The sequence below is a fragment of the Hemicordylus capensis genome, chromosome 2 (genome assembly GCF_027244095.1).
Source record: "Hemicordylus capensis ecotype Gifberg chromosome 2, rHemCap1.1.pri, whole genome shotgun sequence".
NCBI classification, from domain to species: Eukaryota; Metazoa; Chordata; class Lepidosauria; order Squamata; family Cordylidae; genus Hemicordylus; species Hemicordylus capensis.
This window is the reverse complement of record NC_069658.1, coordinates 118677815-118702250: the sequence shown is the minus strand read 5'-3', so window position 1 is coordinate 118702250 and position 24436 is coordinate 118677815. Positions and strand designations below refer to the sequence as shown.

The window sequence follows — 24436 nt, the reverse complement described above, 5'->3', positions numbered from 1 at the left end:
GGTGAATTTCTGTCTGGCTGAGCCAATATGCTTTGGTGTTGAGAATTCTGCTCATGTGATGTGCCCACAGGGATGTAAGATGTGTCTCCGCCCACTTCAGAAGTGTTGCTTCTTGGTGTAGAGAAAGAGATCCGGTCCCTCCTTGGCAATTAACATGGGATGTTTGTTGTGATGTTGTCCATGTGCACCTGGACATGTTTGCCTCTCAAAAAGTGTTGAAAGGCTATCAGTGCCAAGCTTTGATAGATAGACCACATAGATGCTGTGGTCTTGTTCATGTGGGGACCACTTTCCTTGGGCCAAATGCTGAAGACAATAACCCACCCACCCCCATACCCAGAGACTGGCATTGGTCATTCTGATGACTCTGTGTGGATCTAGAAATGGTTTCTGGAAATGGGAAAGAGAGTTTGGAGCCATCCACAAATTTAGGGACTGATGCCACTAAGTCTTTTGTTGGGGACTTTATTTTTTATTTTACTAAATTTCTATACCACCCAAAACTTGCATCTCTGGGCAATTTATAATTAAAACATTAAAAAATGTAAACATTAAAACAAGTTAAAACTTAAAATAAGGTTAAAAATATTAAAACAGTAAGGCTAATTAAAGGCCTGGGTGAACAGATTTGTCTTGATTGACTTTTTAAATGTTGTCAGTGATCGGGAAGCTCTTATATCAACAGGGAACACATTCCAAAGTTAGGGCCCTTTATGGGCCTCAGAACTAGGGATGTGCGAAATGTTTCGGGTACAGAATGAAACAGCCAATTTCGGGTGATTCGGATCTGAACCGAATCACCCTTCTGGCCCTCCGAAATTTTTCGTAGCTGAACCGAATCACCTCTGTTTCGGCTCCGAATATTCGGATTTTGGGATTTTGACGTCTATTTGAATTCCCCACCTTTTTGCCTCCCATTGACTTCAATGCAAAAAGGTCTGAAATTCTTCTACTCAAATTTCGGGTCCCAGGGGCAAAATAGTGGGGTGGGGTGGTAGTGCCTAATGGTTGGAGGCTACCACCCCAATTGCAGAGTGATTGGGCAGAGGGCTGATTTTTGGTGAAGTGTTGAAGTTTATGCGTCTTTAAAGTTTTCCCCCATTAGGTATATTGGAGAGTGTATCGCTTCACGTCGGGGGGAAAGGGGTGGCCTAAGAGTGGTGTGGGGTTGGTGGTAGTGCCGGGTAGGGGCAAGGAAGCTACCTGAATTTTTTCGAAGGATTTGTGCAGAGGGCTGATTTTTGGTGAATTGTTGAAATTTACGCGTCTTTAAGGTTTTTCCTCATAAGGTATAATAATGGAGCTTTCAGCAGCCCCATAAGTGCACTTGGGGGGTGCTGCGGTGGCCCAGAGCGAGTGGTGGTGTAGTGCACATAGGGTGCCAACCACCCCCATGGGTTTCTGTTGTTTCTGAGGTGTTCTGAGTGTGGATTCTATGATAGCAAGTAAGAGTGGATTCATGGTGTCTCATTGAAAACCTCATTTGCTACTCAGAACTGGTTTGAACAACCAGCAGTTCCACTGGTTCAAAGGCAGGTGGGTTGACTTTAAGGGCGGAGGAGTGTGCACTTACCCACTTTCCTCCCACCAGCGCTCAATTGTAAACTGGTCCGGTGGGGTGGCAGGAAAAAATGCTGCCTCCCTGCTGCCCCGAACCCTCATAAGGTCATGCAAGTGTGTGCACATGTGGCATTCGTGCCCAATGAGTGCACACATGCCAGGTACTTCCACTTATTTCCGGTTCAACAAGGGGATGGGGCAGCAGGGAGGTATGCTGCCACCCCTCTGGACCAGTTTACAATGGAGCGCTGGTGAGCGGAAAGCGGAAGGAGGAATATGTGCACCCTCCCCTGCCCTTAAAGTCAACCCCCTGCCCTTTGAATTTCCCCCGCCCGGTTCCATGCACATCCCTATCCAAAACCTAGAGACAGCAATGGAGAAGACCTGTCCTTGAGTAGCCACCAGATGAGCTGGTGGCAACTGTAGACTCTCTGGAGGGATGATCTTAATGATTGGTGGGAATCATAGCTAAGAAGACGTTCTCTTAAATACCAAGGGCCTAAATGGTTTAGGGCTTTATAGGTAATAACTAGCACCTTGTATTTTGCCTGGAAACGTATCAGTAGCCAGTGTAGTTCTTTCAATACAGGGGTAATATAGTCTCTCTGAGATGACCCAGAGACCAACCTAGCTGCCGCATTCTGTACCAACTGCAGTTTCCAGACTATGTACAAAGGCAGCCCCACATAAGCGCATTGCAGTAGTCCAGTCTGGAGGTTAACAGCATAAGTACCACTGTTTTGAGGTCACTGATCTCAAGAAACGGACACAGCTGGCATATCAGCCAAAGCTGATAGAAGGCACCTCTGGCCGCCTCCTCAATCGCCTCCAGAGAGTGGTTGAGATCCAGAAGCACCCCCAGACTGCGTAACTGTTCCTTCTGGGGAAGTGTGATCCCATTCAGAACAGGCAGATCAAAATAATCTCCCGAGTTCCAACCCCGCACAATAAGTAGCTTTGTCTTATCTGGATTCAGCCTCAGTTTGTTATCCCTCATCCAGCCCATTCCTGCCTCTAGGCAGGCATTTATGGCAGTTATCCCTTCTCCCAATGATGTTGACATAGAGAAATAGGTTTGGGTGTCACCAGCATACTGATGATACCCTGCACCAAATCCCAATGATCTCTCCCAGCGGTTTCATGTAGATGTTAAACAAAATCAGAAACAATATGGAGCCCTGAGGAACATCATACGAAAGTTCAGATTTTGAAGAACAACAGTCTCCAAGGGACACCTTCTGGAACCTGCCTACCAAGAGGTAGGAGAGGAACCACTGCAAAGCAGTGCCTCCCACCCCAACCCCCTAAGATGCTCCAGAAAAATACTATGTATAATAGTACTGAAAGCCACTAAGAAATCCAAAAGGACCAACAGACTCACACTCCCTCTGTCGATTCCCAACTGGAGATCATCCATCAGGCCGATCAAGGCATTCTCCACCCCACAGCCCACCCGAAAGCCAGTCTGAAATGGATCAAGATAATCAGCTTTCTCCAAGATTGCCTGGAGCTGAGAGGCCACCACTCTCTCAGTCACCTTGCCCAACCAAGGAAGGCTGGAGACAGGCCTATAGTTGCTTAACTCTGAGGGATCCAATGGAGGCTTCTTCAGAAGAGGTCTAATAATTGCCTCCTTAAGGTAAGGAGGCATCCTGTCCTCCTTGAGAGAAGCATTTATAATCTTTAACAGGCCTTCTACAGCAACCCCACTGCCAGACAGTATAAGCCATGTTGGACAAGATAACTCTTGTTAGGCAGCACCATTCCAAGCAACTTGTCCACATCCTCAGGAGTCACAAACTGGAACTGATCCAGCCTAACCACACAAGGAGTCACTGGACACCTCCACATCAGACACTGCAGTAATTGTGGAGTGTGAGTCTAAGTCAACCCAAATATGAGATATTTTGTCCATAAAAAAACTCATTAAAATATCACAGCAGGTAAATGATGGTTCAAAATTCTGATTCAGGGGAGAAGGGGCACATACTAGCCCTCTCACAACCCTGGACAATTCTGTCGGATGTGAACTTGTGGATGCAATATATGCAGAAAAGAATCATTTCTTTGCCGTGCGTATTGCCTGAGCATAGATCTTCAAATGTGCTCTATGTTGTAATCTGTCAGATTTGAGTACAGTCTTTCCCCACTTGTGCTCCAATCTACCTTGCCACATCAGCCTCTGTAGATCTTCCATATACCAAAGGGCCAATTTTGAAGAGGGTCAGAGAGGATGCTTACGAGCGATTATGTCTACTGCCCTTGTGAGCTTGTTGTTCCAGTTCTCCACCAGGGCATCAACAGGATCACTGGCAGAGCCAACACTAAATCCCTCCAAGGCTTCTTGGAATCCTATTGGATCCAATAACTTTCTCGAGCAGACCATCCTAATAGGCCCCACACCCCTGCAAAAGTGGGATGTGGATGTGAGCCCAATCTTAATCAGATGGTGGGCCGTCCATGACAATTGTTGTGAACCGCCCAGAGACATGAGTTTTGGGTGGTATAAAAATATGTCAAACAAACAAACAAACAAACAAACAAACAAATCAGTCAGTCAGTCAGTCAGTCAGTCAGTCAGTCAATAAATAAATAAATAAATAAATCCAGATCAAGCGTGTGACCAGCAACATGCATCATTCCCGAGACCACTTGGGATGGGCTCATCATTGTCATGGCCGCTATGAACTCTTGAGGGACTGGGGGACTCCAACACCAAGCCCGAGACCAAGTTCGTGAGCTCAGTTAGGGACTCTGTTGGGCAGCAGGGTGATCGGTACACCAAAAGAAGTCCCAGTCTATCCCTGGTCCCCAAATTTAAGTACACATATCCAATATGATCAGACACTTCAACAGGGATTCTGATAAGGAAGATATTATTCTTATAGACCACAGCCACTCCACCTCCCTGCCCACATCCCCTCACCAGAGTACCTTGGAAGGAGAAGCTGGGACCTGACCAGGCCACCAGCCTCCCACAACATACCAGGTCATCCCCTTCATCCAGAATCAAATCATGGATGATTTCTGACTTGTTCTAGACCAACCTGACATGACAAAGGAGCAAGGCAAGGTTTTGTGGGTAGTTGGCACTACTCCCCAAGGTCACAGAGCTGGCAGGACAACTGGAAGGGGAAACAGCTGTAAGATTTCTGATTCCCCTCCCCCTGTAACAGCCTGCTGACTTGCCAACATTGCTTCCTCTATTCCCCACCACCACCAGAATAGCCGCCTGATCTCCAGATAAACCCACACACATTATAAACCAATTTCACCCAGGACTTAAATTAAAACAGAAACCAAACTATTAAATGCCCACCCACGTGTGAATTTTTGGGCCAAGAAGCCTGGCCCTTGCTATCCCCCGAAGTGGCTCCCTCAAAGGAGAGACCCCCTTTGGTGTCGCCTCTTCAGTGGCGACCCCGCCAGGCCCACTGCCACTTACAGTGACACTAAATAGCCCATAGAAATCTGCTCTGGGCAAATGGAGTTCATGGAAACTGCCGAATTACCCCCCTGGGCCTCAGCAGCCAGTCTTAAGGGGTAGGTTGTGCAAACTGGCTCGAATCTGAACAGGTTCAACATTGAATCAGTTTGGTTCAACGGTTTGGGTTCAAGCCGAACCACCCCCGGTTCGGCTCAACTCCAAACCAAACACACACACCCCAGATCCGGGGTTGGGCAACAATTTTTTTTAATATATTTAACTTATTCCTCCGGGGGGTTTCTCCAAGGTAGTGGGAGGGCGCGCAGAGGTTCCCCCTCCCCGCGCCAACCTCCCTTCTATTAGAAATCACCCGGTTCAGGCATCTTTGGACCTTTCTGGGCCTATTCCCTGGCAAGGTGGCCATTTTGGTGGCTGCCATGCCTGCGCACTGAGACCCTGCATGGCCGGACCTGAAGACATCAGAACTGGGCAATTTTTAATAGAAGGAAGGCCAGGGAGAGGGGGAACACATACCCCTGCCACCTTGGAGAAGCCCCCTGGAGAGAGAAAGTTTTAAAAAGGGATTTTAAAAAACCTGTTCACTGAACCCCCCAAACCAACCCGGGGGGGGCGATTTCCAAAGGGGGCCAAAACCAAACTGGCCTGGTGCGGTTTAAGTTCAGCTTGAACTTGAACCAAACTGGGCCAGGTGGTTTTGTGCACATCCCTACTAAAGGGCAAACAGTGGGGGCAGAAACAGGCAGGCGGGCACCCAGTCTCTCACCCTGGGGTCTGCCTGGGAAGCTCCTTTTCCACTCCTGCAGGCTTCTGGGGGGTTGAAGTCCAGTGGGGGGCAGAAGCAAGCATGCAAGCACCCAGTCGCTCAACCTGGGGTCTGCCTGGGAAGCTGATGTTGCTCCTCCTCTCTTGCAGGCTTCTGTTGCATTCTGATGAGGGAGCAAGAACTACTGGAATGGTCACAAATGGAACCTGGCCCAGTCTACCGCATCCAAGGTAGCCACCATTAGCCCCAATAGGCAAGCTAGAATGAGAAGTGATACTTTGTTACCTGGAGGAATCAATGAAATTGTGGCCAGGATCTTTTGAATGCATTCCTGAGATAGGATTAAATGATGTAGCCTCAGAGAGGGAGAGAGTTGGCTCTTTGACTGATTGGCTAGGACCTGTGATTGGACAAGCACTTGAGTAGAAGTCTTAGGTCTGCTAGGGCTGAGGGCAGATCTGATGCTCTGAGTAGCAGATTGTCTAGGAAAGCAAACATCCTGAGGCGTGCTATGAGCAGTGCCATGAACTTCGTGAAATCTCTGGGTGCTGAAGACAGACTGAAAGGCAAGGCCTTGTATTGGTAATGCCTGCCTGCATATTTGAAATGGAGAAATTGCTGACTGCCTAGATGAATTGGAATGTGAAAATAGGCCTGTCAGGTCTATGGAGGCAAGGTGAGCTAAAGAACTGGAGGGATTCTGCAATTGACCTCAGAGTCTCCATCTTGAATTTGTTGTGTTTGACAAATTTGTTGAGGAAGTTGAGATCCAAGACTGCTTGGAGGGAGTCATATTTTTTTGGCATGGAGATCCCCTTTGACCTGCTGATGAAGCAGAACGGGCTCCCCCCCCCCCATGGTTTCCAGATGGCGAATGGCTCACAGAAGGCCTGAGTAGTTGGTATATGAGTGCAAACGTGAGGGTGGACAAAACCTGTTTGGGGGTAGAGTGGTGTACTCTATTCTGTAACCATGCTGTGAATGGTCTGAAGTACCCACCTGTCGCTGGTGGGGAATTCCCAAGCATGAAAGAATTGTGTAGAGTGACACAATTTGGTAGTGACCCTCCCCCCAAATATGGTGGTGAGTAAGGATTGCTATCTAGCTGTTTTATTCTGTCCTGTGAAGGGCTGACGCTGTTGTCCGGTGGGCTTGTTGGATCTAAACCTGTTCCAAAAGAGCCATTGTCTCCCGTTGTCCCTTTCCCTGTAAGTCTTCTAATGCCTCATCACCAAACAGCTTGGAACCTACGTAAGGGACAGATGCCAGATCAGAGCAAGAAGTGGCATCTACCTGCCGATGTTTCAAAGATAGGGTTTGCCTGGCCACCACAGTGGAAGCAGTAGACCTTGCTGCAAAGCGGACAGAATCCCTAGTGGCGTCAGCCGTGAAGACCTGCACCTTTTGAATCTTTAACAACTTTTGTTTTAAGTGTATGGGGTCCTCAGGTGGGTTGTTAATTAAATCATCCACACATAATAGTGAAGTCTTGGAGATGATAGATGCTACCATAAATGAGCAGATGGCCAGTGAAGAGGCTTCGTGTGCTCTTCTAAGAAGGGCCTGTTTTCATCCCCCCCCCCTTTTTTTTTAATCAGAAGGGTCCCTGAGGGATGTGTCTCCATCTTTTAGGAGTACTTCACCCAGAATGAGGACCACTATAGAACCACCAGTAGGAGGCACCTTGAGGAACTCCAGGTTTTCCTGAGGGAAACTGTAAAACCCACTGACTGCTGTACTAGGCTTCCTGGAGAAGGCAGGTAATGACCATTCCTGTTTCAATGTGTCACTGAAAAATTCAGGGAAAGGGAAATTCTTTTATTTATTTAATCTATTTATTTTTACACTTATATCCCTCTCTTCCTCCGAGGAGCTCAGAGCAATGTACATGATTATTTTTATCCTCACAACAAGCCTGTGAGGTAGGTTAGACTGAGAGAGACATGACTGGCCCAGAGTCACTCGGTGAGTTTCATGGTTGAATGGGGATTGGAACCAGGGTCTTCCCAGTCCTAGTCCAGCACACTAACCACTGCGCTATGCTAGTTCTTAGTATTAAGAAACATGAGAGCCCCTTTTGCTCCTCCTGAGGGGTATCCAATTGCATACCCAGGGTGTGAATTGACTTACTCAGTAGAGGGGAAAAGTCATCTGGGATAAACAATCTCTGAGATGTAGAAAAAGAGTCAGTAAGTTGATCATCAGACCATTCCCTGGGAATGGTGGAGTCCTCAGGGCGGGGGTGGGTGGGTTTCTAGATTAGGGTCTGTCCCCACATTATCAGGCGATCTAAGAGGGGTGTAGGGATTGGGAGAGTTATAGCCTGAAATCGCTGAGGAATGTGGAAATTTAATTTATCTATCATATTTTTATACCGCCTGGTATGTACATCTCTAGGCAGTGTACAAAATTCAAAATATTTAAAAGTCAACACAGATTAAAATACATGACACAATAAAAACAATAGCATAAAACAGTTATTAAAACAAATTATTAAAATTAATACTAATTAAAAGCCTGTGGGAACAGGAGAGCCTTGAGGGTCTTCCTGAAAACAAGATATGCTCTTATTTCAGCAGGGAGCATATTCCAAAGCCCTGGGGCAGCCACAGAAAAAGTCCGGACCTGGATCGCCACCAAATGAGCTGGTAGCAACCATAACTGGACCTCTCCAGAAGACTGTGACAGGTGGCAGGGTTAATGACAAAGGAGGCGCTCTCTTAAACAGCCTGGACCCAAGTCGTTATGAATGATGCCTATTCCCTGCTGATCTGCCTTTTTGCATGATTTCTTAGGTACCTGGTCTTCAGAATTGGAGGAGGAAGATGATGTGTCTTTCCTTCTCTGTTTATGTTTCGCCTCCTTAGATGGTCTGGACTGCTGAAGTAATTTAACCAGCATATCCTGGAACCAGGTTTGCCATGCTGGAGGTGATTGGGCCCCTCCCCCACACCATCAGCTAGGCCCTCTTCATTTTCGTGCCCTTTTGGTGCTTGGGTGTTGCAGCCTCCTCGCCTAGATTCAGGTGATCAGGCCCACCTGCCCGCCCACCCTCCCTTCTGTGTGCCGCCGCAGTCCTCGTTTCCCTCGTGGTGCTGGGAGGTTCATTACAGCTCTGGCGGCACATGTGGGTGCCATCTGGTCCTCCGGCCAGGCCTGCCAATAGCATGGTAAGCCCTGAAGACCTGGAGGGAGCTGGCAGTGAGGACGCTGTGGCTGGGCCCAAGCACTGTGTGATCGGTCTTGCAAGCCTGGAGGGGGTTGGACTCGAGGACGAGGTCTGATAGGAGATTCAAGGAGAAAAACTTGATCTTTCTGTCTCCCCTTAGGAAGGAGGACATTCCTGATTCTGGGACCGCTCTGTATTCTGAACTGCTGCGGGCTCCAAGGGAAGGTAAAGAGAAATAGCCAATAAGGTAGAAGAGAAAGGAGGAGAAAACCTTGTTGTTGTTGCTGCTGCTGCTGCTGGCAATAGGAGGAAGAGGAAATTAGAAGAAAAGCTAAAAGTCAAAGATCACTAAAAAGGGGGGAAAGCTGTCTCTGAAGCAGACGCAGGACTATCGTAACAGGCGGCAGGGTTTATGACAAAGGAGGAGGGGTTATCCTGCCCAGGCTTATTAAATCTTTCTGTGTTAATTTACATAGTCCTGCCACTGGAGCAGTGGGGAAGTATAACCCACCGAGATGTCCTCTTTCAGCAGCAGGGAAACACATAATTCTCTGTCAAATACTGTACCAGACTTGTTTTTCAGAATTACTGTAGAGATTTTAGAAACACACACACACACACACACAAACGGATGGAAAAGCACACAGTTTCTAAAAGCAAAGCATCACCTCTGGTTAATTTTTAATGAATAATGGTTTTGACTAAAACAAAGAAATGTGTGGGTTAGAATCATTCATGACTTTGAAAGGTGAAATGAGAATACAATGCAATTCCACAAGGTACTGTATTCTGCTGTATCTATAACCAGAGGGAAAAGAATATATACACTTTAAGTACCTGGCCACAGACTATCAAGGAATTACAGTAAAAGCGCTAAATAATTTATGCTGTGATGAGTGTGTGAGAAATGTCTTACACAAATAGAGTTACAGCACAAAGAGCAACCAAGTCTTTATTAAACAAATGAAGCAAAAACCAACGAAAAGTGACAAACATTACTCTAGTGACAAGGGGAGGATGGTCTGCATTTTGCTTTGTTTTTAGTGAAACAGAACAAGGAGGGAGGCTGAACTGCTTACTAATGTACAAGTGTCAAAAAGTTCATGCTGAGCTTTAGAAACTTAGCTTAAGCTACAACTGATCACAATCTGTTCAAATAAACTTAATGCTAGCTTCCTCTAAGCTCTATTAATATAGGTTTGTGTTAAAAATCAACTCCCATGTGAGAATGAATTCTATGGCTTGGATCCAAGATCTACTTTAGTGCAGCTAAGGGATTGCCCAGTGGGATTTTCTTACTTCTTTAACTTTTTCTTTTCTTTTCTTTGAACTGCAGGCCTCAGTACTATACCAAACTACTCTCTGTTTCAAAAAGAATGGTCAGGCATAGTGAGATACTGTTTGAGAAACATAAACCAGAAGCCCCCTTGGATGCCTACAACTACTTGTTCTGTTCTTAGGATCCTGGCCCATGCTGCACATATTTGCTTAAGATATTTCGGTATATTTCCATGGCTTATCACATTCAAGACTAGAATGTGGTTCTGGAGATGTGGCACCAGCTTCTGACAATGAAGTCCTTGGCTGAATATCACAAGTCATGACACTGGACAGTGGGATCAATCTCACAGTCAGTCAATGCCAGGTTTTACAAGCATCCTTAAACAGGATATTTGCCCCCAGAGCCATTATACAGAAAGGAGTCCAGTATACTTGTGTCTGTAAGGTTGGTCTCCTCTCCTGATAAGCCTTGATGGGAGGCCTGATGGGAGCAGAGCTGCAACAGATGGGATGGGGAGTGGGAGAGACCTTTTTTGGAACACTTAACAGGTGCCTCCAAGTGAAGATAGGAGCTGGTGAGAACCACTCTGGTTTTGAGCAATGTAGAAATCAGCACATGGGAGTTGATTACGCGAATGACAGTCTAGAAATACATTGTGATGAAGATGTTAAAATGTGAAAGAAGTTAGCACTATACATTTTGTTCCATTCACTTGCTACAGCATGAACTATGTTTATATAGTGTTTAACATTATACTTTGAAGCATTTCATTAGATTATTCATTTGCCTTATACAATAAAGATTTTATATTGTCCAAATACTCTTTTGTTTGTTTGAATCTTATTTTGGAGTGCTCCTCTCTTTTGCTTCTTTTTTTGGCACAACCAAGATTGTCCCTGAAGTGCTTCTAGATGCCCAGTTTGTATGTATGAGTGTACCAGTTCCAACAGCTGGTATAATGTGGTGCTATTTGGTACATATTTCATGCAGCGGTAGAGCAGTGCTAAGATCTTCACTGGGTAAAGAAACATATTCAGCATTTGTTGCTTCCTATGTGGACTGCCTTCCCCTTTCCAACCCTTCCATCTGCTCCTTTGCTTTCCTTCTCAGGTCATCTTGCCACTGGCTAACAGGGCACTGATCACCAAATCTTTCATGAAGCATTACTGTGCCATGAATCTTAGTAAAGGACACAGGCTGGCAAATGTAGGAAATGCTGGGGCTGCTTCTGGGGGCTAATTGTCATCTACTTGGGGTGGGGCAAAGGCAATATGAGTGAATTGATGCTGACTGACATAGACAATGTGGCTATGTGTCACACAACACATAATCAACTTGTGGAATTCTCTGCTACAAGATGTGGTGATAGCCCACAGCCTGGATGGCTTTAAGAGAGGTTTGGATAAATTCATGGAGGAGAGGTCTAAACGGCTACTAGTCTGAAGGCTATAGGCCACCTCCAGCCTCAGAGGCAGGATGCCTCTGAATACTAGTTGCAGGGGAGTAACAGCAGGAGAGAGGGCATGCCCTCAGCTCTTGCTTGTGGGCTTCCCAGAGGCACCAGATGGCCCACTGTATCAAACAGGATGCTGGACTAGATGGGCCTTGGGCCTGATCCAGCAGAGCTGTTCTTATGGCTGTGTCTGGGAGTTGTCTGACCTTAGTATCTCACCATGGCAGCTCTCTTGCATGCAGTGGCTGAGGATAGCCACACAATAGCACTTTGTGGACTACAGAATTATGATTTATCAGTCAGACAGCTATTTTGTTAAAATCTTAGATACTTTTAAGACAAATTGCATCTTGAATTACAATCCCCTTGCCACCTTAAGTTTGCAAGGGGAACACCAAGAGCAAGATAACTTTTCAGCTGTCCGTTTATGGCTTTAGCAGAAAATAAATACATAGCTCTATGTCCTAATCTAATGGATCAGCTTAAAATGCAGTGGTTGCAACTGAAGCTTGACTCCAAGCCTGACGAACAAGGATGAGTGGGTTTGGCTATAGCTTGCTTCTTCAGGAAAATCCTATTTTTGTCCTTATTGCTTGTTTGGGCCGATGAACTCTCTGCTAGCTTCCACAACTACAAAAGGCCAAAAAGACCCACATGAAGCTGGGTGAAATGGTGTATGGGCACCCAGACCCTTCCCAGTTCCATTCAAAGCAATCCAGCGGCCACTGCATGATCCAGATTAATATTATATTTACCTGAATCTAAGACTAGGTTTTTCCCAAGTTCTTTGCTGTTAGAAATTGGGGGTCATCTTAAATTCAGAGTAATCTTCTATTCGAGTAATGCAGCACCACACCAATAGCTAGATTAAACACACATCCAACAGTGAATTTGCATGTTACAAATAGCAGTGACCTGTGCTACCTGCAGTTTGTCTAAAAGGGTTTTTTTAAGATATAGAATACACAAGAAAAGTCCAAAGTGGAAACTGAAAGATATTACCTGTCTTGCTAAGCACTTCCTGTAGCTCAGTCAAAGAACTAAGAATTGCAGCAAGCAGGTCAGGACTGGTAAACCAACTGAGTGCATGAAGAGAACGGATTTTCTCTTTCTGTTGTCCTGCATTACAAAAATAAATTTATTTTATTTAGCACTTTTTTATACAATCCCATACGCAAGTCCCAGGCAGTTCACAATCTAAAATCCCAACAATTAAAACAATATAAAATAGAGATATAAAACTCTAAAACTTAATGCTTTAGAACTATAAACTAAAAGCCTGACTAAACAGGTATGTTTTCAGGTCCTTCTTAAAAACATCCAGAGAAGGGGAAGCGCTAATTTCATTAGGACGTGCATTCCAAAGTCCCGTGGCAACCCTAAAAGGCCTGGTTTCGAGTCTCCACCAGCCGAGCCAGTGGCAACCACAACCAGACCTCGCCAGATTATCTTAACAGAAGGCAGGGTTCATGAAGATGAATGTGTTCTTTTAAATATCTTGGACCCAAGCCATTCAGGGCTTTATAGGTAATAATCAGCATTTTGTATTTCATTCAGAAACATATCGGCAGCCAGTGTAGTTCTTTTAAAATGGTGTAATATGACCGGGTAAGCCCAGAAACCAACCTAGCTGCTGCATTCTGTACCAAATGCAGTTTCCAGACTATGTACAAATGAAGCCCAATGTAGAGAGCATTGCAGTAGTCTCCCTCCATCTTTTTAGGACCGTTTTGGCCTGTTTTGGGGCCTTTTCAGCCCTCTCCCTGCTTACGGTGGCCATTTTGAAAGTGTGCACATTGGCCCTTTGTGTCCCTGGGACAGGACAATTAGGATTTTTTTCTTAAGTTGTAGAACAGCCCCTCCCTTCGAGCCGGGCACGAACCGGTTCGGCCTTGAGCCAAACTGGGGTCTGACTCGACATTCATGGAACCGAACTGGGCCTGGTTCAGTTCTAGTCTGGTTCGATTTGAACTGAACTGGGCTTCCCGGTTCCATGCACACCCCAGGCTTATAATTGCCTAATTCTGAGGGATCCAATGCAGGCTTCTTCAACAGTGGTCTAATAATTGCTTCCTTCAGATAAGGAAGGATCCTTCCTCAGTGAAGAATTAAAGATCTTATCAAGACCCTCTCCAATAACCTCCCGGCTAGATTGTATAAGCCATGTAGGGCAAGGTTCCAAAGAACAGGTAGTAAGGCAGTGTCCCAAGCAGCTTGTCCACATCCTCAGAAGTCACAAACTGAAACTGATCCAATTTAACCATTCAAGAGGAACTGCTGGACACTTCCATGATAGGCTCTGCAGTTAGAGTCTAGTTTAGCTAGAATATGAGAGATTCTATCTTCAAAAAACTAATTTAAAATGTCACAACAGGTAACTGATGGATCAAAATTCTCATTCAGGGGAAGAGGGACACGTACTAGCTCTCTCACAACCCGAGACAACTCCACTGGATGTGAGTTTGCAGAAGCAATGTTTGCTTCTTTGCTGTGCACTGCCAGAGCATAGATCTTCAAATATGCTACGTGCTTTTTAATTTATTTTATCTAAATAAATGAATGAATAAATAAATAATATTAAGTGGCATGGCATGGAATAATTTACTACTTACATTTTTATCCCACCTTTCCTCCAAGGAGCTTAAGGTGGCACACATGCTTCTTCCCCACCCTCCACTTTATCCTCACAACAACTTTGGGAGGTAGTTTAAGCTGAGAGCAGGTAAATGGTCCAAGATAACCCAGGGAGCTTCATGGTTGAGTGGGAACTTGAACCTGGGTCTCCTTGATCCTAGTCCAACACTCTATGCCACCTGACACATAGAATTAGATTTAAAATACTTTGGGGGTGGGGTTGTTAAAACTATGAATCAGATTTGGAAACTGAAAAGACTAGAGGCCATTGGCAAGAACTTAAAAGTATTTCAAAACATTTTGGATCATGTTAATGTGTCCTATAATGTTTTAGCTACTAATAAATGACAAGTAGTTGTTTTGAAGTTCATCTTCTCCAAATTTTGAGTGATTCCAGAGCACGTTAACGAGTTAGTTTGACTTTAAAACAGTAGCAAGCTTATAAGTTCAATTGTGGTCATCTAGTTCAGCATGGAGACCATATTAGATGGTTTTCCCCATCATATCCAAGGACTGAATTGAATTTCCAGCCATTCTCTGCAAGACCGAAGGTTAGAAATTTGATTAAAACAAAAAAGTTAAAAGCTGTGATTTTCAAAATTCTTATCAATTTCAACAGCACACACACAAAAAATTCATAGGTCACATGCAATCTGCAAATTATGCACCCAATGTAATATTTTGTATTTACATATAACATACCAAGAGGAGTATATAAATGCAACAGACAAACTATTCTTATTCATACAAATATTTTAAACAAACCTAGTACAGCCACTTCCCAGTGGCTGTTGCTGGAGTCATTCTTGTGCCTCTTTCTAGACGTTGAACCTCTTTGGTGCAGCAAACTATTGTTCATTCCTTTGTTAGGTAAACACTTTGAGAACTTTCTTTGTTGAAAAGCAGTATATAAATATTTTAAGTAGTAGTAGTAGTAGTAGTAGTAGTAGTAGTAACAACAAGAATTGGCACTAAAATGTGGTGGCCAAGACACCATATTCCTTAAAGTAGACTGATATTTTCTTATGTATTGCACTACATGCTTACATCCAGTCTGCCTGACAACAAATGAGTAGCCATTTTGTTGGGTAGACAAAAATAAACATAGCCAAAGTGCTGACCACACATATCTACCTTGTAAGATATGGTATGGTATGAATGAATCACATCAACTTTGATGGCCTGAGGGATGTCTATGACAAGAAATTGGGGCAACAAAGCATTCCTCCTCACCCAAGCATGATTAAGAGACTGAGAATGTGTTACAGGCTAGCATGCTTCCATCTCTGACATTAATGCTTACTTTTCACCTCTTTGGTTTGCTTCTGCCATGGTGCAAAGTTATACCTGTATTAGAATGAACCAGGATTGCTTTCACAGTCAGAATCTGAAGCAAGTTTATCAAGCCTAGTTATAAGGGAATCTGGTTAGTGTCAATGCATACATAATTCTATTGTATATTATAATGAAAGCACACCATGGGAAGAAGGGTGAATCTACACTGGGGCTGAGGAAGCAAACTGCACACTCCCCATGCCCTGAGCAAGGAGATCACATCCACATTGAGCCATAGTACCTTCATATTCATTTTTCCATTGATTCAAATAATGGGGACTCTTGTATTTATCATGCCACCACTGGGGTTTTTAGTTGTTTTAATTGATGCACTAAATTTGGTTTAAAAGCTTAAATCTATTTCCCCCCTCAAATTGTGAAGCCTATGCCCCCCATTGCCTTGACATGATATAATTGTTATTTAAGTACTGAAAGTGCAATTTGACACAAAACATATAAATCATTAGCTGATTATCTTACTTGACAGGTTATGCGCATCCTTGGAGTCTCCTACACAAACTAAGATTCCTATGCCTTCTCTGAAGCCATCCACCCAGGAGAAAAGGGAGCTGCATGACTGGCCCAATGTTTGAAGTCTATGGGCTGCCAGAACTACAATAACACCTTTGCGGAAGAGATGTATCAAGCCTCTTTTATGCCTTTTTTGCTTCGTCTTGCCCTCCAATTGCTTCTTTTCCTCAGCATCAGACAATGCACTGGCCAGAGTCCTAATCTCCTGTTTGATCATTTCATAGGTGTTGACCTGATCTTGAAGGAAGTCTCTTTGGGTGGACAAGGCACACGATCGACTGTAGAGAGGATAGAAAGCACCAGACAACAGTGCACAAGCTGCCAGAAGAGACATGTGCTCATTTTGCATTTGTGCCACTGTAGTTTTAAAGTGTGTATTTTCAAGGAGTAGTTGCTCCTGTATTTTTTCTGCAGTGCCAAACTTTTCTTTGGAATTTTCTGCCATTTCTTGGTATTTCTGCAAAGGGAAGGGAAGGTTTTACTACAGAATGAACTACAACCTGTTTATATCCACTGAAGTTGACATGACATTGATAATGTATTTTGTTTCTTTATCAATGGGAAATCACCATAATATCTTTCTACTACATGACTAAGCCTTGACAAAAAGCATAAACTCACTCTGTAGCCAGCCCATTAAGATCTACCTCTGGAAAGGCAAATTCAAAATAATGAGCTCAAAAAGCAGCCAGTAAAAAGGAATTTATTTTGTTTTTATATCACTGTATTTCCTGCCCTGAATCCCATAATGGCCGAAGCAAACAACACTGAAGGAGGAGAGATTGTGGGGCCCTTTAAGCGTTACAGCATTGGTGCCAGAGTTGCTGTTCCATGGGTTTATCCCATGGCACTGCTGTAACATTTGAAGGCCGACCACAACAGGATGGGACCAATCGCACAAATCCTTACCACATAGTTGTCATCGGGTTAGGTTCAGGGAAGACAACTACATGACAAGAGTCCATACAATTAGCCCCCACCCAATTAGCATTTAAACATTACATTAACACCAGACATTGAACTACAACCAGTGGTCAGTTCTAATAAAACAGTATCTGGGGGAGTGAGGGCAGCAAGCAGTGGATGAAGCAACAGAGGCTACAGGTGGCACTAGCAGTACAGGCAATATAGGACCCAGGAAAACAAAAGACAGAATTAACAGATAACAAGGTAAAGATGTGGAGACCATAGTGACTTGCCCAAGAGCTGGAAATTAGGGGGACAGCTAGCAATAATGGAGGAAAGTATACATAAGCAATTTTCTGGGCCTGTAGATAAGATAATAAGTCTTTGTGATACAGTTAGATTTTATTTTATTTTACAGAAGATGACTAATCAGAAGGAGCATGCCTTGCTGTTGCCCAATTCTGGACCAGCATTCGCTCAGGTATAAACAGAGACCAGCTCAGACATGCCTACAGCACACAGCTTTGAAGACAAGGTACCATCCTGAGTTATAGCAAACCTTGATTTGAGTCCCCAAGCCCCATAAACACAACAGGCTGCATTCACGCGTAAAGTAAAAGCGGATATTGGCGAACCAGCGGTTTCAATTTTAAACTGTAAATCACATCACAGATTTTCTTTCAGCTGCGGTCCGGCAACCTCTGGTTAAAGGAGAGGGAAGAACATCCCTGCAGCTTGACTGCTGAGGCCGATCCCAGCAAGCTCCATGGCCAGACGGTGGGCAAAGCATCAGGACATCAGCAGGGTGGCTGCGATTGGCCACGATCTTGAAGGAGTAAGATTGTGCATTTTCAGAATGGTCTGCCCACCCTAGGCATTGAAAGGGCATTTAAATCCCTTTGAATGCCATGTCATGCCAGTACTTCTTCTGAAAGGGATGGTACCACTGGCCTCCTAAGAGCCCTGATCAGAAAGTCCCACACAAGCACAATTTCAGAGCTCGGGGGGTGGGGGTGGGGAGAACGGGACGGGACAACTTCTCTATTACTCAGGAAAGGGTTGGGAAAATGAAGAGTTCCTAGGAGGAAATATGTATATGATGGAGGGCAAAAGATCCGCCATGACTTAGGATGTTCTTGTGAGGGATCACACTGGCAAAGAAGTACATGCAGACTAAACCACACTCATGCTCCTCTTGCAGCTTGCTGCTGGTGGGCTATTCCTCTCACGAGAGGGCCAGTCTACTGGGGAGGACCATGGGGTTGTAAACCCTAGGTCTTTCATTGGACCACGCACTCATGAGTTGAGCTAAACCAACGAAGAGGGCCCTGCTTGCGTGGGGCCCCCACTCTCTCTCTGGTAAGATAGAACTTTTGCACTGCAAACTCCTCCTCCCCTTGGAAGCCTTGTACACACCCATAGAATGCATTTGGCATTCCATGTGTCAGACCCTGACCGCGTGCATGGATGGGGACAGATCTTTACTCCCTTTCAAAATTCCCAGGTTTGGTCCAGTGTTGCGCCATATGCAGATCTGCCGCCCTGGTCTCTGAAGACAGTTCATCTCATGAGTTGTGAGGGGGCATCCCCATGGCCTGGCACCTTCTTGAGTGTGTGTGGTCCACCCCGGGTCAGCATCCATCCTCATCCCAAAGGGGAAGGGGCTGCCCCCCCACTTTTAAAAATATTTGCATATTGCCCAAAACATGCATCTCTGTGAGATTTACAGTTAAAATAATTTAAAACATTAAATCAATTAACTATTAAATCATTTAGAACATTAAAACATTTAAAACCCAATATTAAAGATATTAAAACTATAGATCTAATTAAAAGCCTGGGTAAATAAATGGGTCTTCAGTGCCTTTTTTAAAGTTGCCAGAGATGGGGAGGCTCTTATTTCAACAGGGAGTGAATTCCAAAGTCCAGGGGCAGCAACAGACAAGGCCTATTCCCGAGTAGCCGCCAAATGAGTTGGCAGCAACTGCACACAAACCTCTCCAGGTGATCATAACAGGCGGTGGGGCTCATGGCGAAGAAGACATTCTGTTAAATACCCAGGGCCTAAGTTGTTTAGGGCTTTATAGGTAATAACCAGCACCTTGTATTTTGCCTGGAAACGCATCGGCAGCCAGTGTAGTTCTTTTAACACAGGAGTAATATGGTCTCTCTGAGATGACCCAGAGACCAATCTGGCTGCCGCATTCTGGACCAACTGCAGTTTCCAGACTGTGTACAAAGGAAGCCCCACATAGAGCGCATTGCAGTAATCCAGCCTAGAGGTTACCAGCATATGTACCACCGTTTTGAGGTCGTTCATCTTAAGAAACGGACACAGCTGGTGTTTCAGCCAAAGAAGATAAAAAGCACCTCTGGCCACTGCCTCAACCTGGGACACCAGGGAGAGGTTCAGATCCAGAAGCACCCCCAGACTGCGTACCTGTTCCTTCTGGGGGAGCGTGACCCCATCCAGAACCAGCAGATCAAAATCATCTCCTGAGTTCCAACCCTGCACAATAAGTTCCTCCATCTTATCTGGATTCAGCCTCAGTTTATTATCCCTCATCCAGACCATTACTGCCTCTAGGTAGGCACTTGGAAGGTTATGTCTTCTCCTAATGATATTGACATGGATAAATAGATTTGGGTGTTATCAGCATACACCCTGCACCAAATCCCCTGATTATTTCTCTCAGTGGTTTCATGTAGATGTTAAACAACATCTGAGACAGTATGGAGCCCTGAGGGAGACCATACCAAAGTTCCGATTTTGAAGAACAGTCTCCAAGAGACACCATCTGGAATCTGCCCTTGAGGTAGGAGCGGAACCACTGCAAAGCAGTGCCTCCCACCCCCAATCCCCTCAGACGTTCCAGATGGATACTATGGTCAATAGTATCGAAAGCCGCCAAGTGATCCACAAGGACCAACAGAGTCATACTTCCTCTGTCAATTCCCAATTGGAGATCATCCAGCAGGCCGACTAAGGCAGTCTCCACCCCACAGCCCACCTGAAAGCCACTTTGAAATGTGTCTAGATAATCAGTTTCCTCCACAACTGCCTGGAGCTGAGAGGCCACCACTATCTCAGTCACCTTGCCCAGCCATGAAAAGTTGGAGACAGGTCTGTAGTTGTGTAACTCTTTCCCAACCCTTCTGTTTAAAACTAGAAATTGGCTGCTCAAGAATCCCCGGTTTGTACTGACTTTTAAACCCGACCACGGGCACACATACCCAACTATATGTTCCTATCCCGGCACTGTGATGGGGTGCCCTGCTTATGTTGCCACCTGGAGTGCTTGTACTTGTGGGCATACATTGTCGTATTTATTTTTGGGGAACAAAGCACTTTGATGTCTGCCCTGTCTTCTCATCCCTGTTCCCTCCTGCTTGCCTGGGGGAAGAGGGGGAGCAAGGGACAGAGTGGGAAGGGGGAATGCCCCTGTGTGGTTTTGCCACTTGACAGACTGACAAGCCTGGAATGGGACGTGGTGGGATCCCTGTTACCAGGCAACTGCATTGCTGGATAGGTGACAGGAGGGGCAAGGCTAGAACCTGGAACACCAAAGGCATGAAGTGGGTACGATCTCAGGTGGGTCTACATGCCTACATGAAACCACGATTATGGTGACGTCCAGGTTTGGACATAATTGTCCAGGGCAGGTCAGGAGTTCATAGCGGCCATGACGACTATGGGCCTATCCCAGGTGGTTTCAGGGTCGACGCACATTGCTGGTCACATGCTTGATTTGGTCTTTCACTCTGATCAGGGTGGTGTTCCGTGGGTGGGGAATCCTGTGATTTCCCCATTGTCATGGATGGACCATCATCTGGTTAAGGTTGGACTCACAATCGCTTCCCACCTTCACAAGGGCGAGGGACCTATTAGGATGATCTGCCCGAGAAGGTTATTGGATCCAATAGGATTTCAAGAAGCCTTGGAGGGATTTAGTGTTGGCTCTGCTGGTGAGCCTGTTGATGCCCTGGTGGAGAATTGGAACAGCAAACTCACCAGGGCAGTAGACATGATTGCTCCTAAGCATCCTCTCCAACCTGCTTCAAAATTGTCCCCTTGGTATATGGAAGAACTACGGGGGCTGAAGCGGTGAGGTAGATGACTGGAGCGCAAGTGGAGAAAGACTCAGCTTGAATCTGACAGATTGCAACACAGAGCTCATTTGAAGAACTATGCTCAGGCCATACGTGCGGCAAAGAAGCGATTCTTTTCTGCCCGTATTGCATCCGCAAATTCACATCTGGCGGAGTTGTTCAGGGTTGTGAGAGGGCTAGTGAGTGCCCCTCCTCCCTTGAATCAGAATCTGGAACCATCGATTACCCGCTATGATGTGTTTAATGAATTCTTTGTGGGGAAAACCTCTCGTATTCGGGCCGACTTAGACTCCGTCTCTACAATTACCTCAGTGTCTGATGTGGAGGTGTCCAGCGTCTCCTCTTGTGTGATTAGGTTGGATCATTTCCAGTTTGTGACTCCTAAGGATGTAGACAAGTTGATTGGAATGGTGCAGCCTACCACCTGTTCTCTTGACCCTTGTCCGACATGGCTTATATTATCTGACAGGGGGGTTGTTGTAGAAGGCCTGGTAGAGATTATAAATGCATCTCTGAGGGAAGGTAGGATGCCTCCTAGTCTTAAGGAGGCAATTATTAGACCACTTCTGAAGAAGCCTACCCTGGATCCCTCGGACCTGAACAACTACAGGCCTGTCTCCAACCTTCTGTGGTTGGGCAAGGTAATTGAGAGGGTGGTGGCCTCACAGCAACAGACAGTCTTGGATGAAACTGATTATCTTGACCCATTTCAAACTGGCTTTCGGGCTGGCTATGGGGTGGAGACTGCTTTGGTCGGCCTGATGGATGATCTTAAATTGGCAATTGACAGAGGAAGTATGACTTTGTTGGTCCTTTTGGATCTGTTGGCGGCTTTCGATACTATCAACCATAGTATCCTTCTGGAGTGTCTGAGGGGGTTGGGAGTTGGAGGCACGGCTTTGCAGTGGTTCCACTCCTACCTCTCGGGCAGGTTCCAGATGGTGTCCCTTGGAGACTTCCGTTCTTCAAAATCTGAAGTTTTGTATGGTGTTCCCCAGGGCTCCATATTGTCTCCAATGTTGTTTAATATCTACATGAAACCGCTGGGAGAGATCATCAGGAGATTTGGTGCAGGGTGCTATCAGTATGCTGATGACACCCAAATCTATTTCTCCATGTCAGCATCATCGGGAGAGGGCATAACCTCCCTAAATGCCTGCCTGGAGTCGGTGATGGGCTGGATGAGGGATAACAAGCTGAGACTGAATCCGGCTAAGATGGAGGTACTCATTATCCGGGGTCAGAACTCGAGAGATGATTTTGATCTGCCTGTTCTGGATGGGGTCACACTTCCCCAGAAGGAACAGGTACGCAGTCTAGGGGTTCTTCTGGATCCGAGCCTCTCGCTGGTGTCTCAGGATGAGACGGTGGCCAGAAGTGCCTTCTATCAGCTTTGGCTGATATGCCAGCTGCGTCCGTTTCTTGAGGTGAATGACCTCAAAACAGTGGTACATCTGCTGGTAACCTCCAGACTGGATTTCTGTAATGTGCTCTATGTGGGGCTGCCCTTGTACGTAGTCCGGAAACTACAGCTGGTCCAGAATGCAGCAGCCAGGCTGGTCTCTGGGTCATCTCGGAGAGACCATATAACCCCTGCATTGAAGGAGCTACACTGGCTGCTGATATGTTTCCGGGCAAAATACAAGGTGCTGGTTATAACCTATAAAGCCCTAAACAGTTTGGGCCTTGTATATTTAAGGGAACGCTGCCTTCTGCATGAACCCCACCACCCACTGAAATCTGCTGGAGAGGTCAGTCTGCAGCTGCCACCGGCTCGTCTGGTGGCCACTCAGGGACGGGACTTCTCTGCTGCTGCTGCCCCGAGGCTTTGGAATGTGCTCCCTAGTGAAATAAGAGCCTCCCCATCTCTGACAGCTTTTAAAAAGTATTTTAAAACACATCTCTTCACCCAGGATTTTAATTAATGTTTTAATGGTTTTAATGCTGTTTTAAAGTATTGCTTTGAAGTTTTTAAATTGTTGTAATGTGTGTGTCCCCCCACCCATTTTTTGTTTTAACAAATGTTTTACTTTGTTTTTATTCTGTCGTAAACCGCCCAGAGACATAAGTTTTAGGCGATATAAAAATGTTTTATTTAATAAATAAACAAACAAACAAACAAACAAAATGCTTCAGCAGCAAAACCAGAGGTCTAAGCTAGGGATGTGCACAGAACCGTGGAGCTGCGGTCCGGCACTGGGGTGGGGGTTCTTTTAAGGGTGGGGGGAGTGTGTACTTACCCCTCCCGCCGCTTTTCCCCCATTGGCGCGCATTATTTTTGTAAGCATTTGGGGCGGCAGGATACCTCCCTGTCGCCCCTTCCCCCTCTTGGCAGCAAAAGGCTTCAGAAAGCCTTTTGCGCGTGCACGCACATGTGACATGCAGACGTGGCATGCGCAAAAGGCTTTCTGCAGCTTTTTGCTGCCAAGAAGGGGAAGTGGCGGCAGGGAGGTATCCTGCTGCCCCAAATGCTTACAAAAATAACATGCGCCGGTGGGGGAAGAGCGGCGGGAGGGGTAAGTACACCCTCCCCCCACCCTTAAAGGAACCCCCACCCCGGCGCTCAAACCGCCGAACAGCCACAGGATTGGACCGGTCCGGAGGCTTGTAGAATGGCCTCCAGACCGGTCCATGCACATCACTAGCTGCAAACCAAAGGTTCAAACTGGAGTATGATGAGCCAACCCACAGGTTGCTTTTGACTCGAAACCACGGTTGCAAGAATTTGGATGTAATGTTCCAAACTCAGCCACATTTAACTCTGGTTTTGTGTTCCATCTGAATTCGGTAACAGAGATCAAATAAAAGAAGCACACAACCTAAAAGAACTCTTGCTTCTTCCACACGGCCACTGCCAGTCTTTTTTGAGATGACTGAATAGTACTCTGGTCCCAAATTGGCAAGCTCCCATATTATTCACCTATCATGGAGGCCCTTAAATGTCGTTGGGGCTTTACTCTGCAGAACACTTAACATAATGGCTAATGCAGGTCAATAGTGCAATAATTCTTAACCATCTTATCTAAATGCAACAGCAAAGTCCATGATTTAGAAAGAACAATTATGCTGCTTTTCAAAGAATAGACACATTGCTTGGATAAGTTGGTTTAGCAAAAGACAATCGTAAACCAGGGAAAACCTGGAGAGACAGAAATAGATAGGCAGCAGCTGGGAAGGGGAAAGTAAAGGTGATCTTTTAATTACTTTGCAATCAACCCCCTACTTATATATTCACAGATTAATTA

General features: G+C 45.6%; 1 protein-coding gene across 6 annotated transcripts in view; it reads right to left on the bottom strand.

Moving 5' to 3' along the window:
* Positions 1-24436, bottom strand: part of CCDC171 (coiled-coil domain containing 171) — a 259692-nt gene that overhangs the window by 127372 nt on the left and 107884 nt on the right. For all 6 annotated transcript variants that reach the window (XM_053301832.1, XM_053301835.1, XM_053301831.1 and 3 more), the window contains 2 exons: positions 16125-16632; positions 12678-12794 (listed from right to left, as the gene is read on the bottom strand). In XM_053301832.1, coding sequence (XP_053157807.1) covers positions 12678-12794; positions 16125-16632 — 625 coding nt within the window. The remainder of the gene's footprint in view (positions 1-12677; positions 12795-16124; positions 16633-24436) is intronic.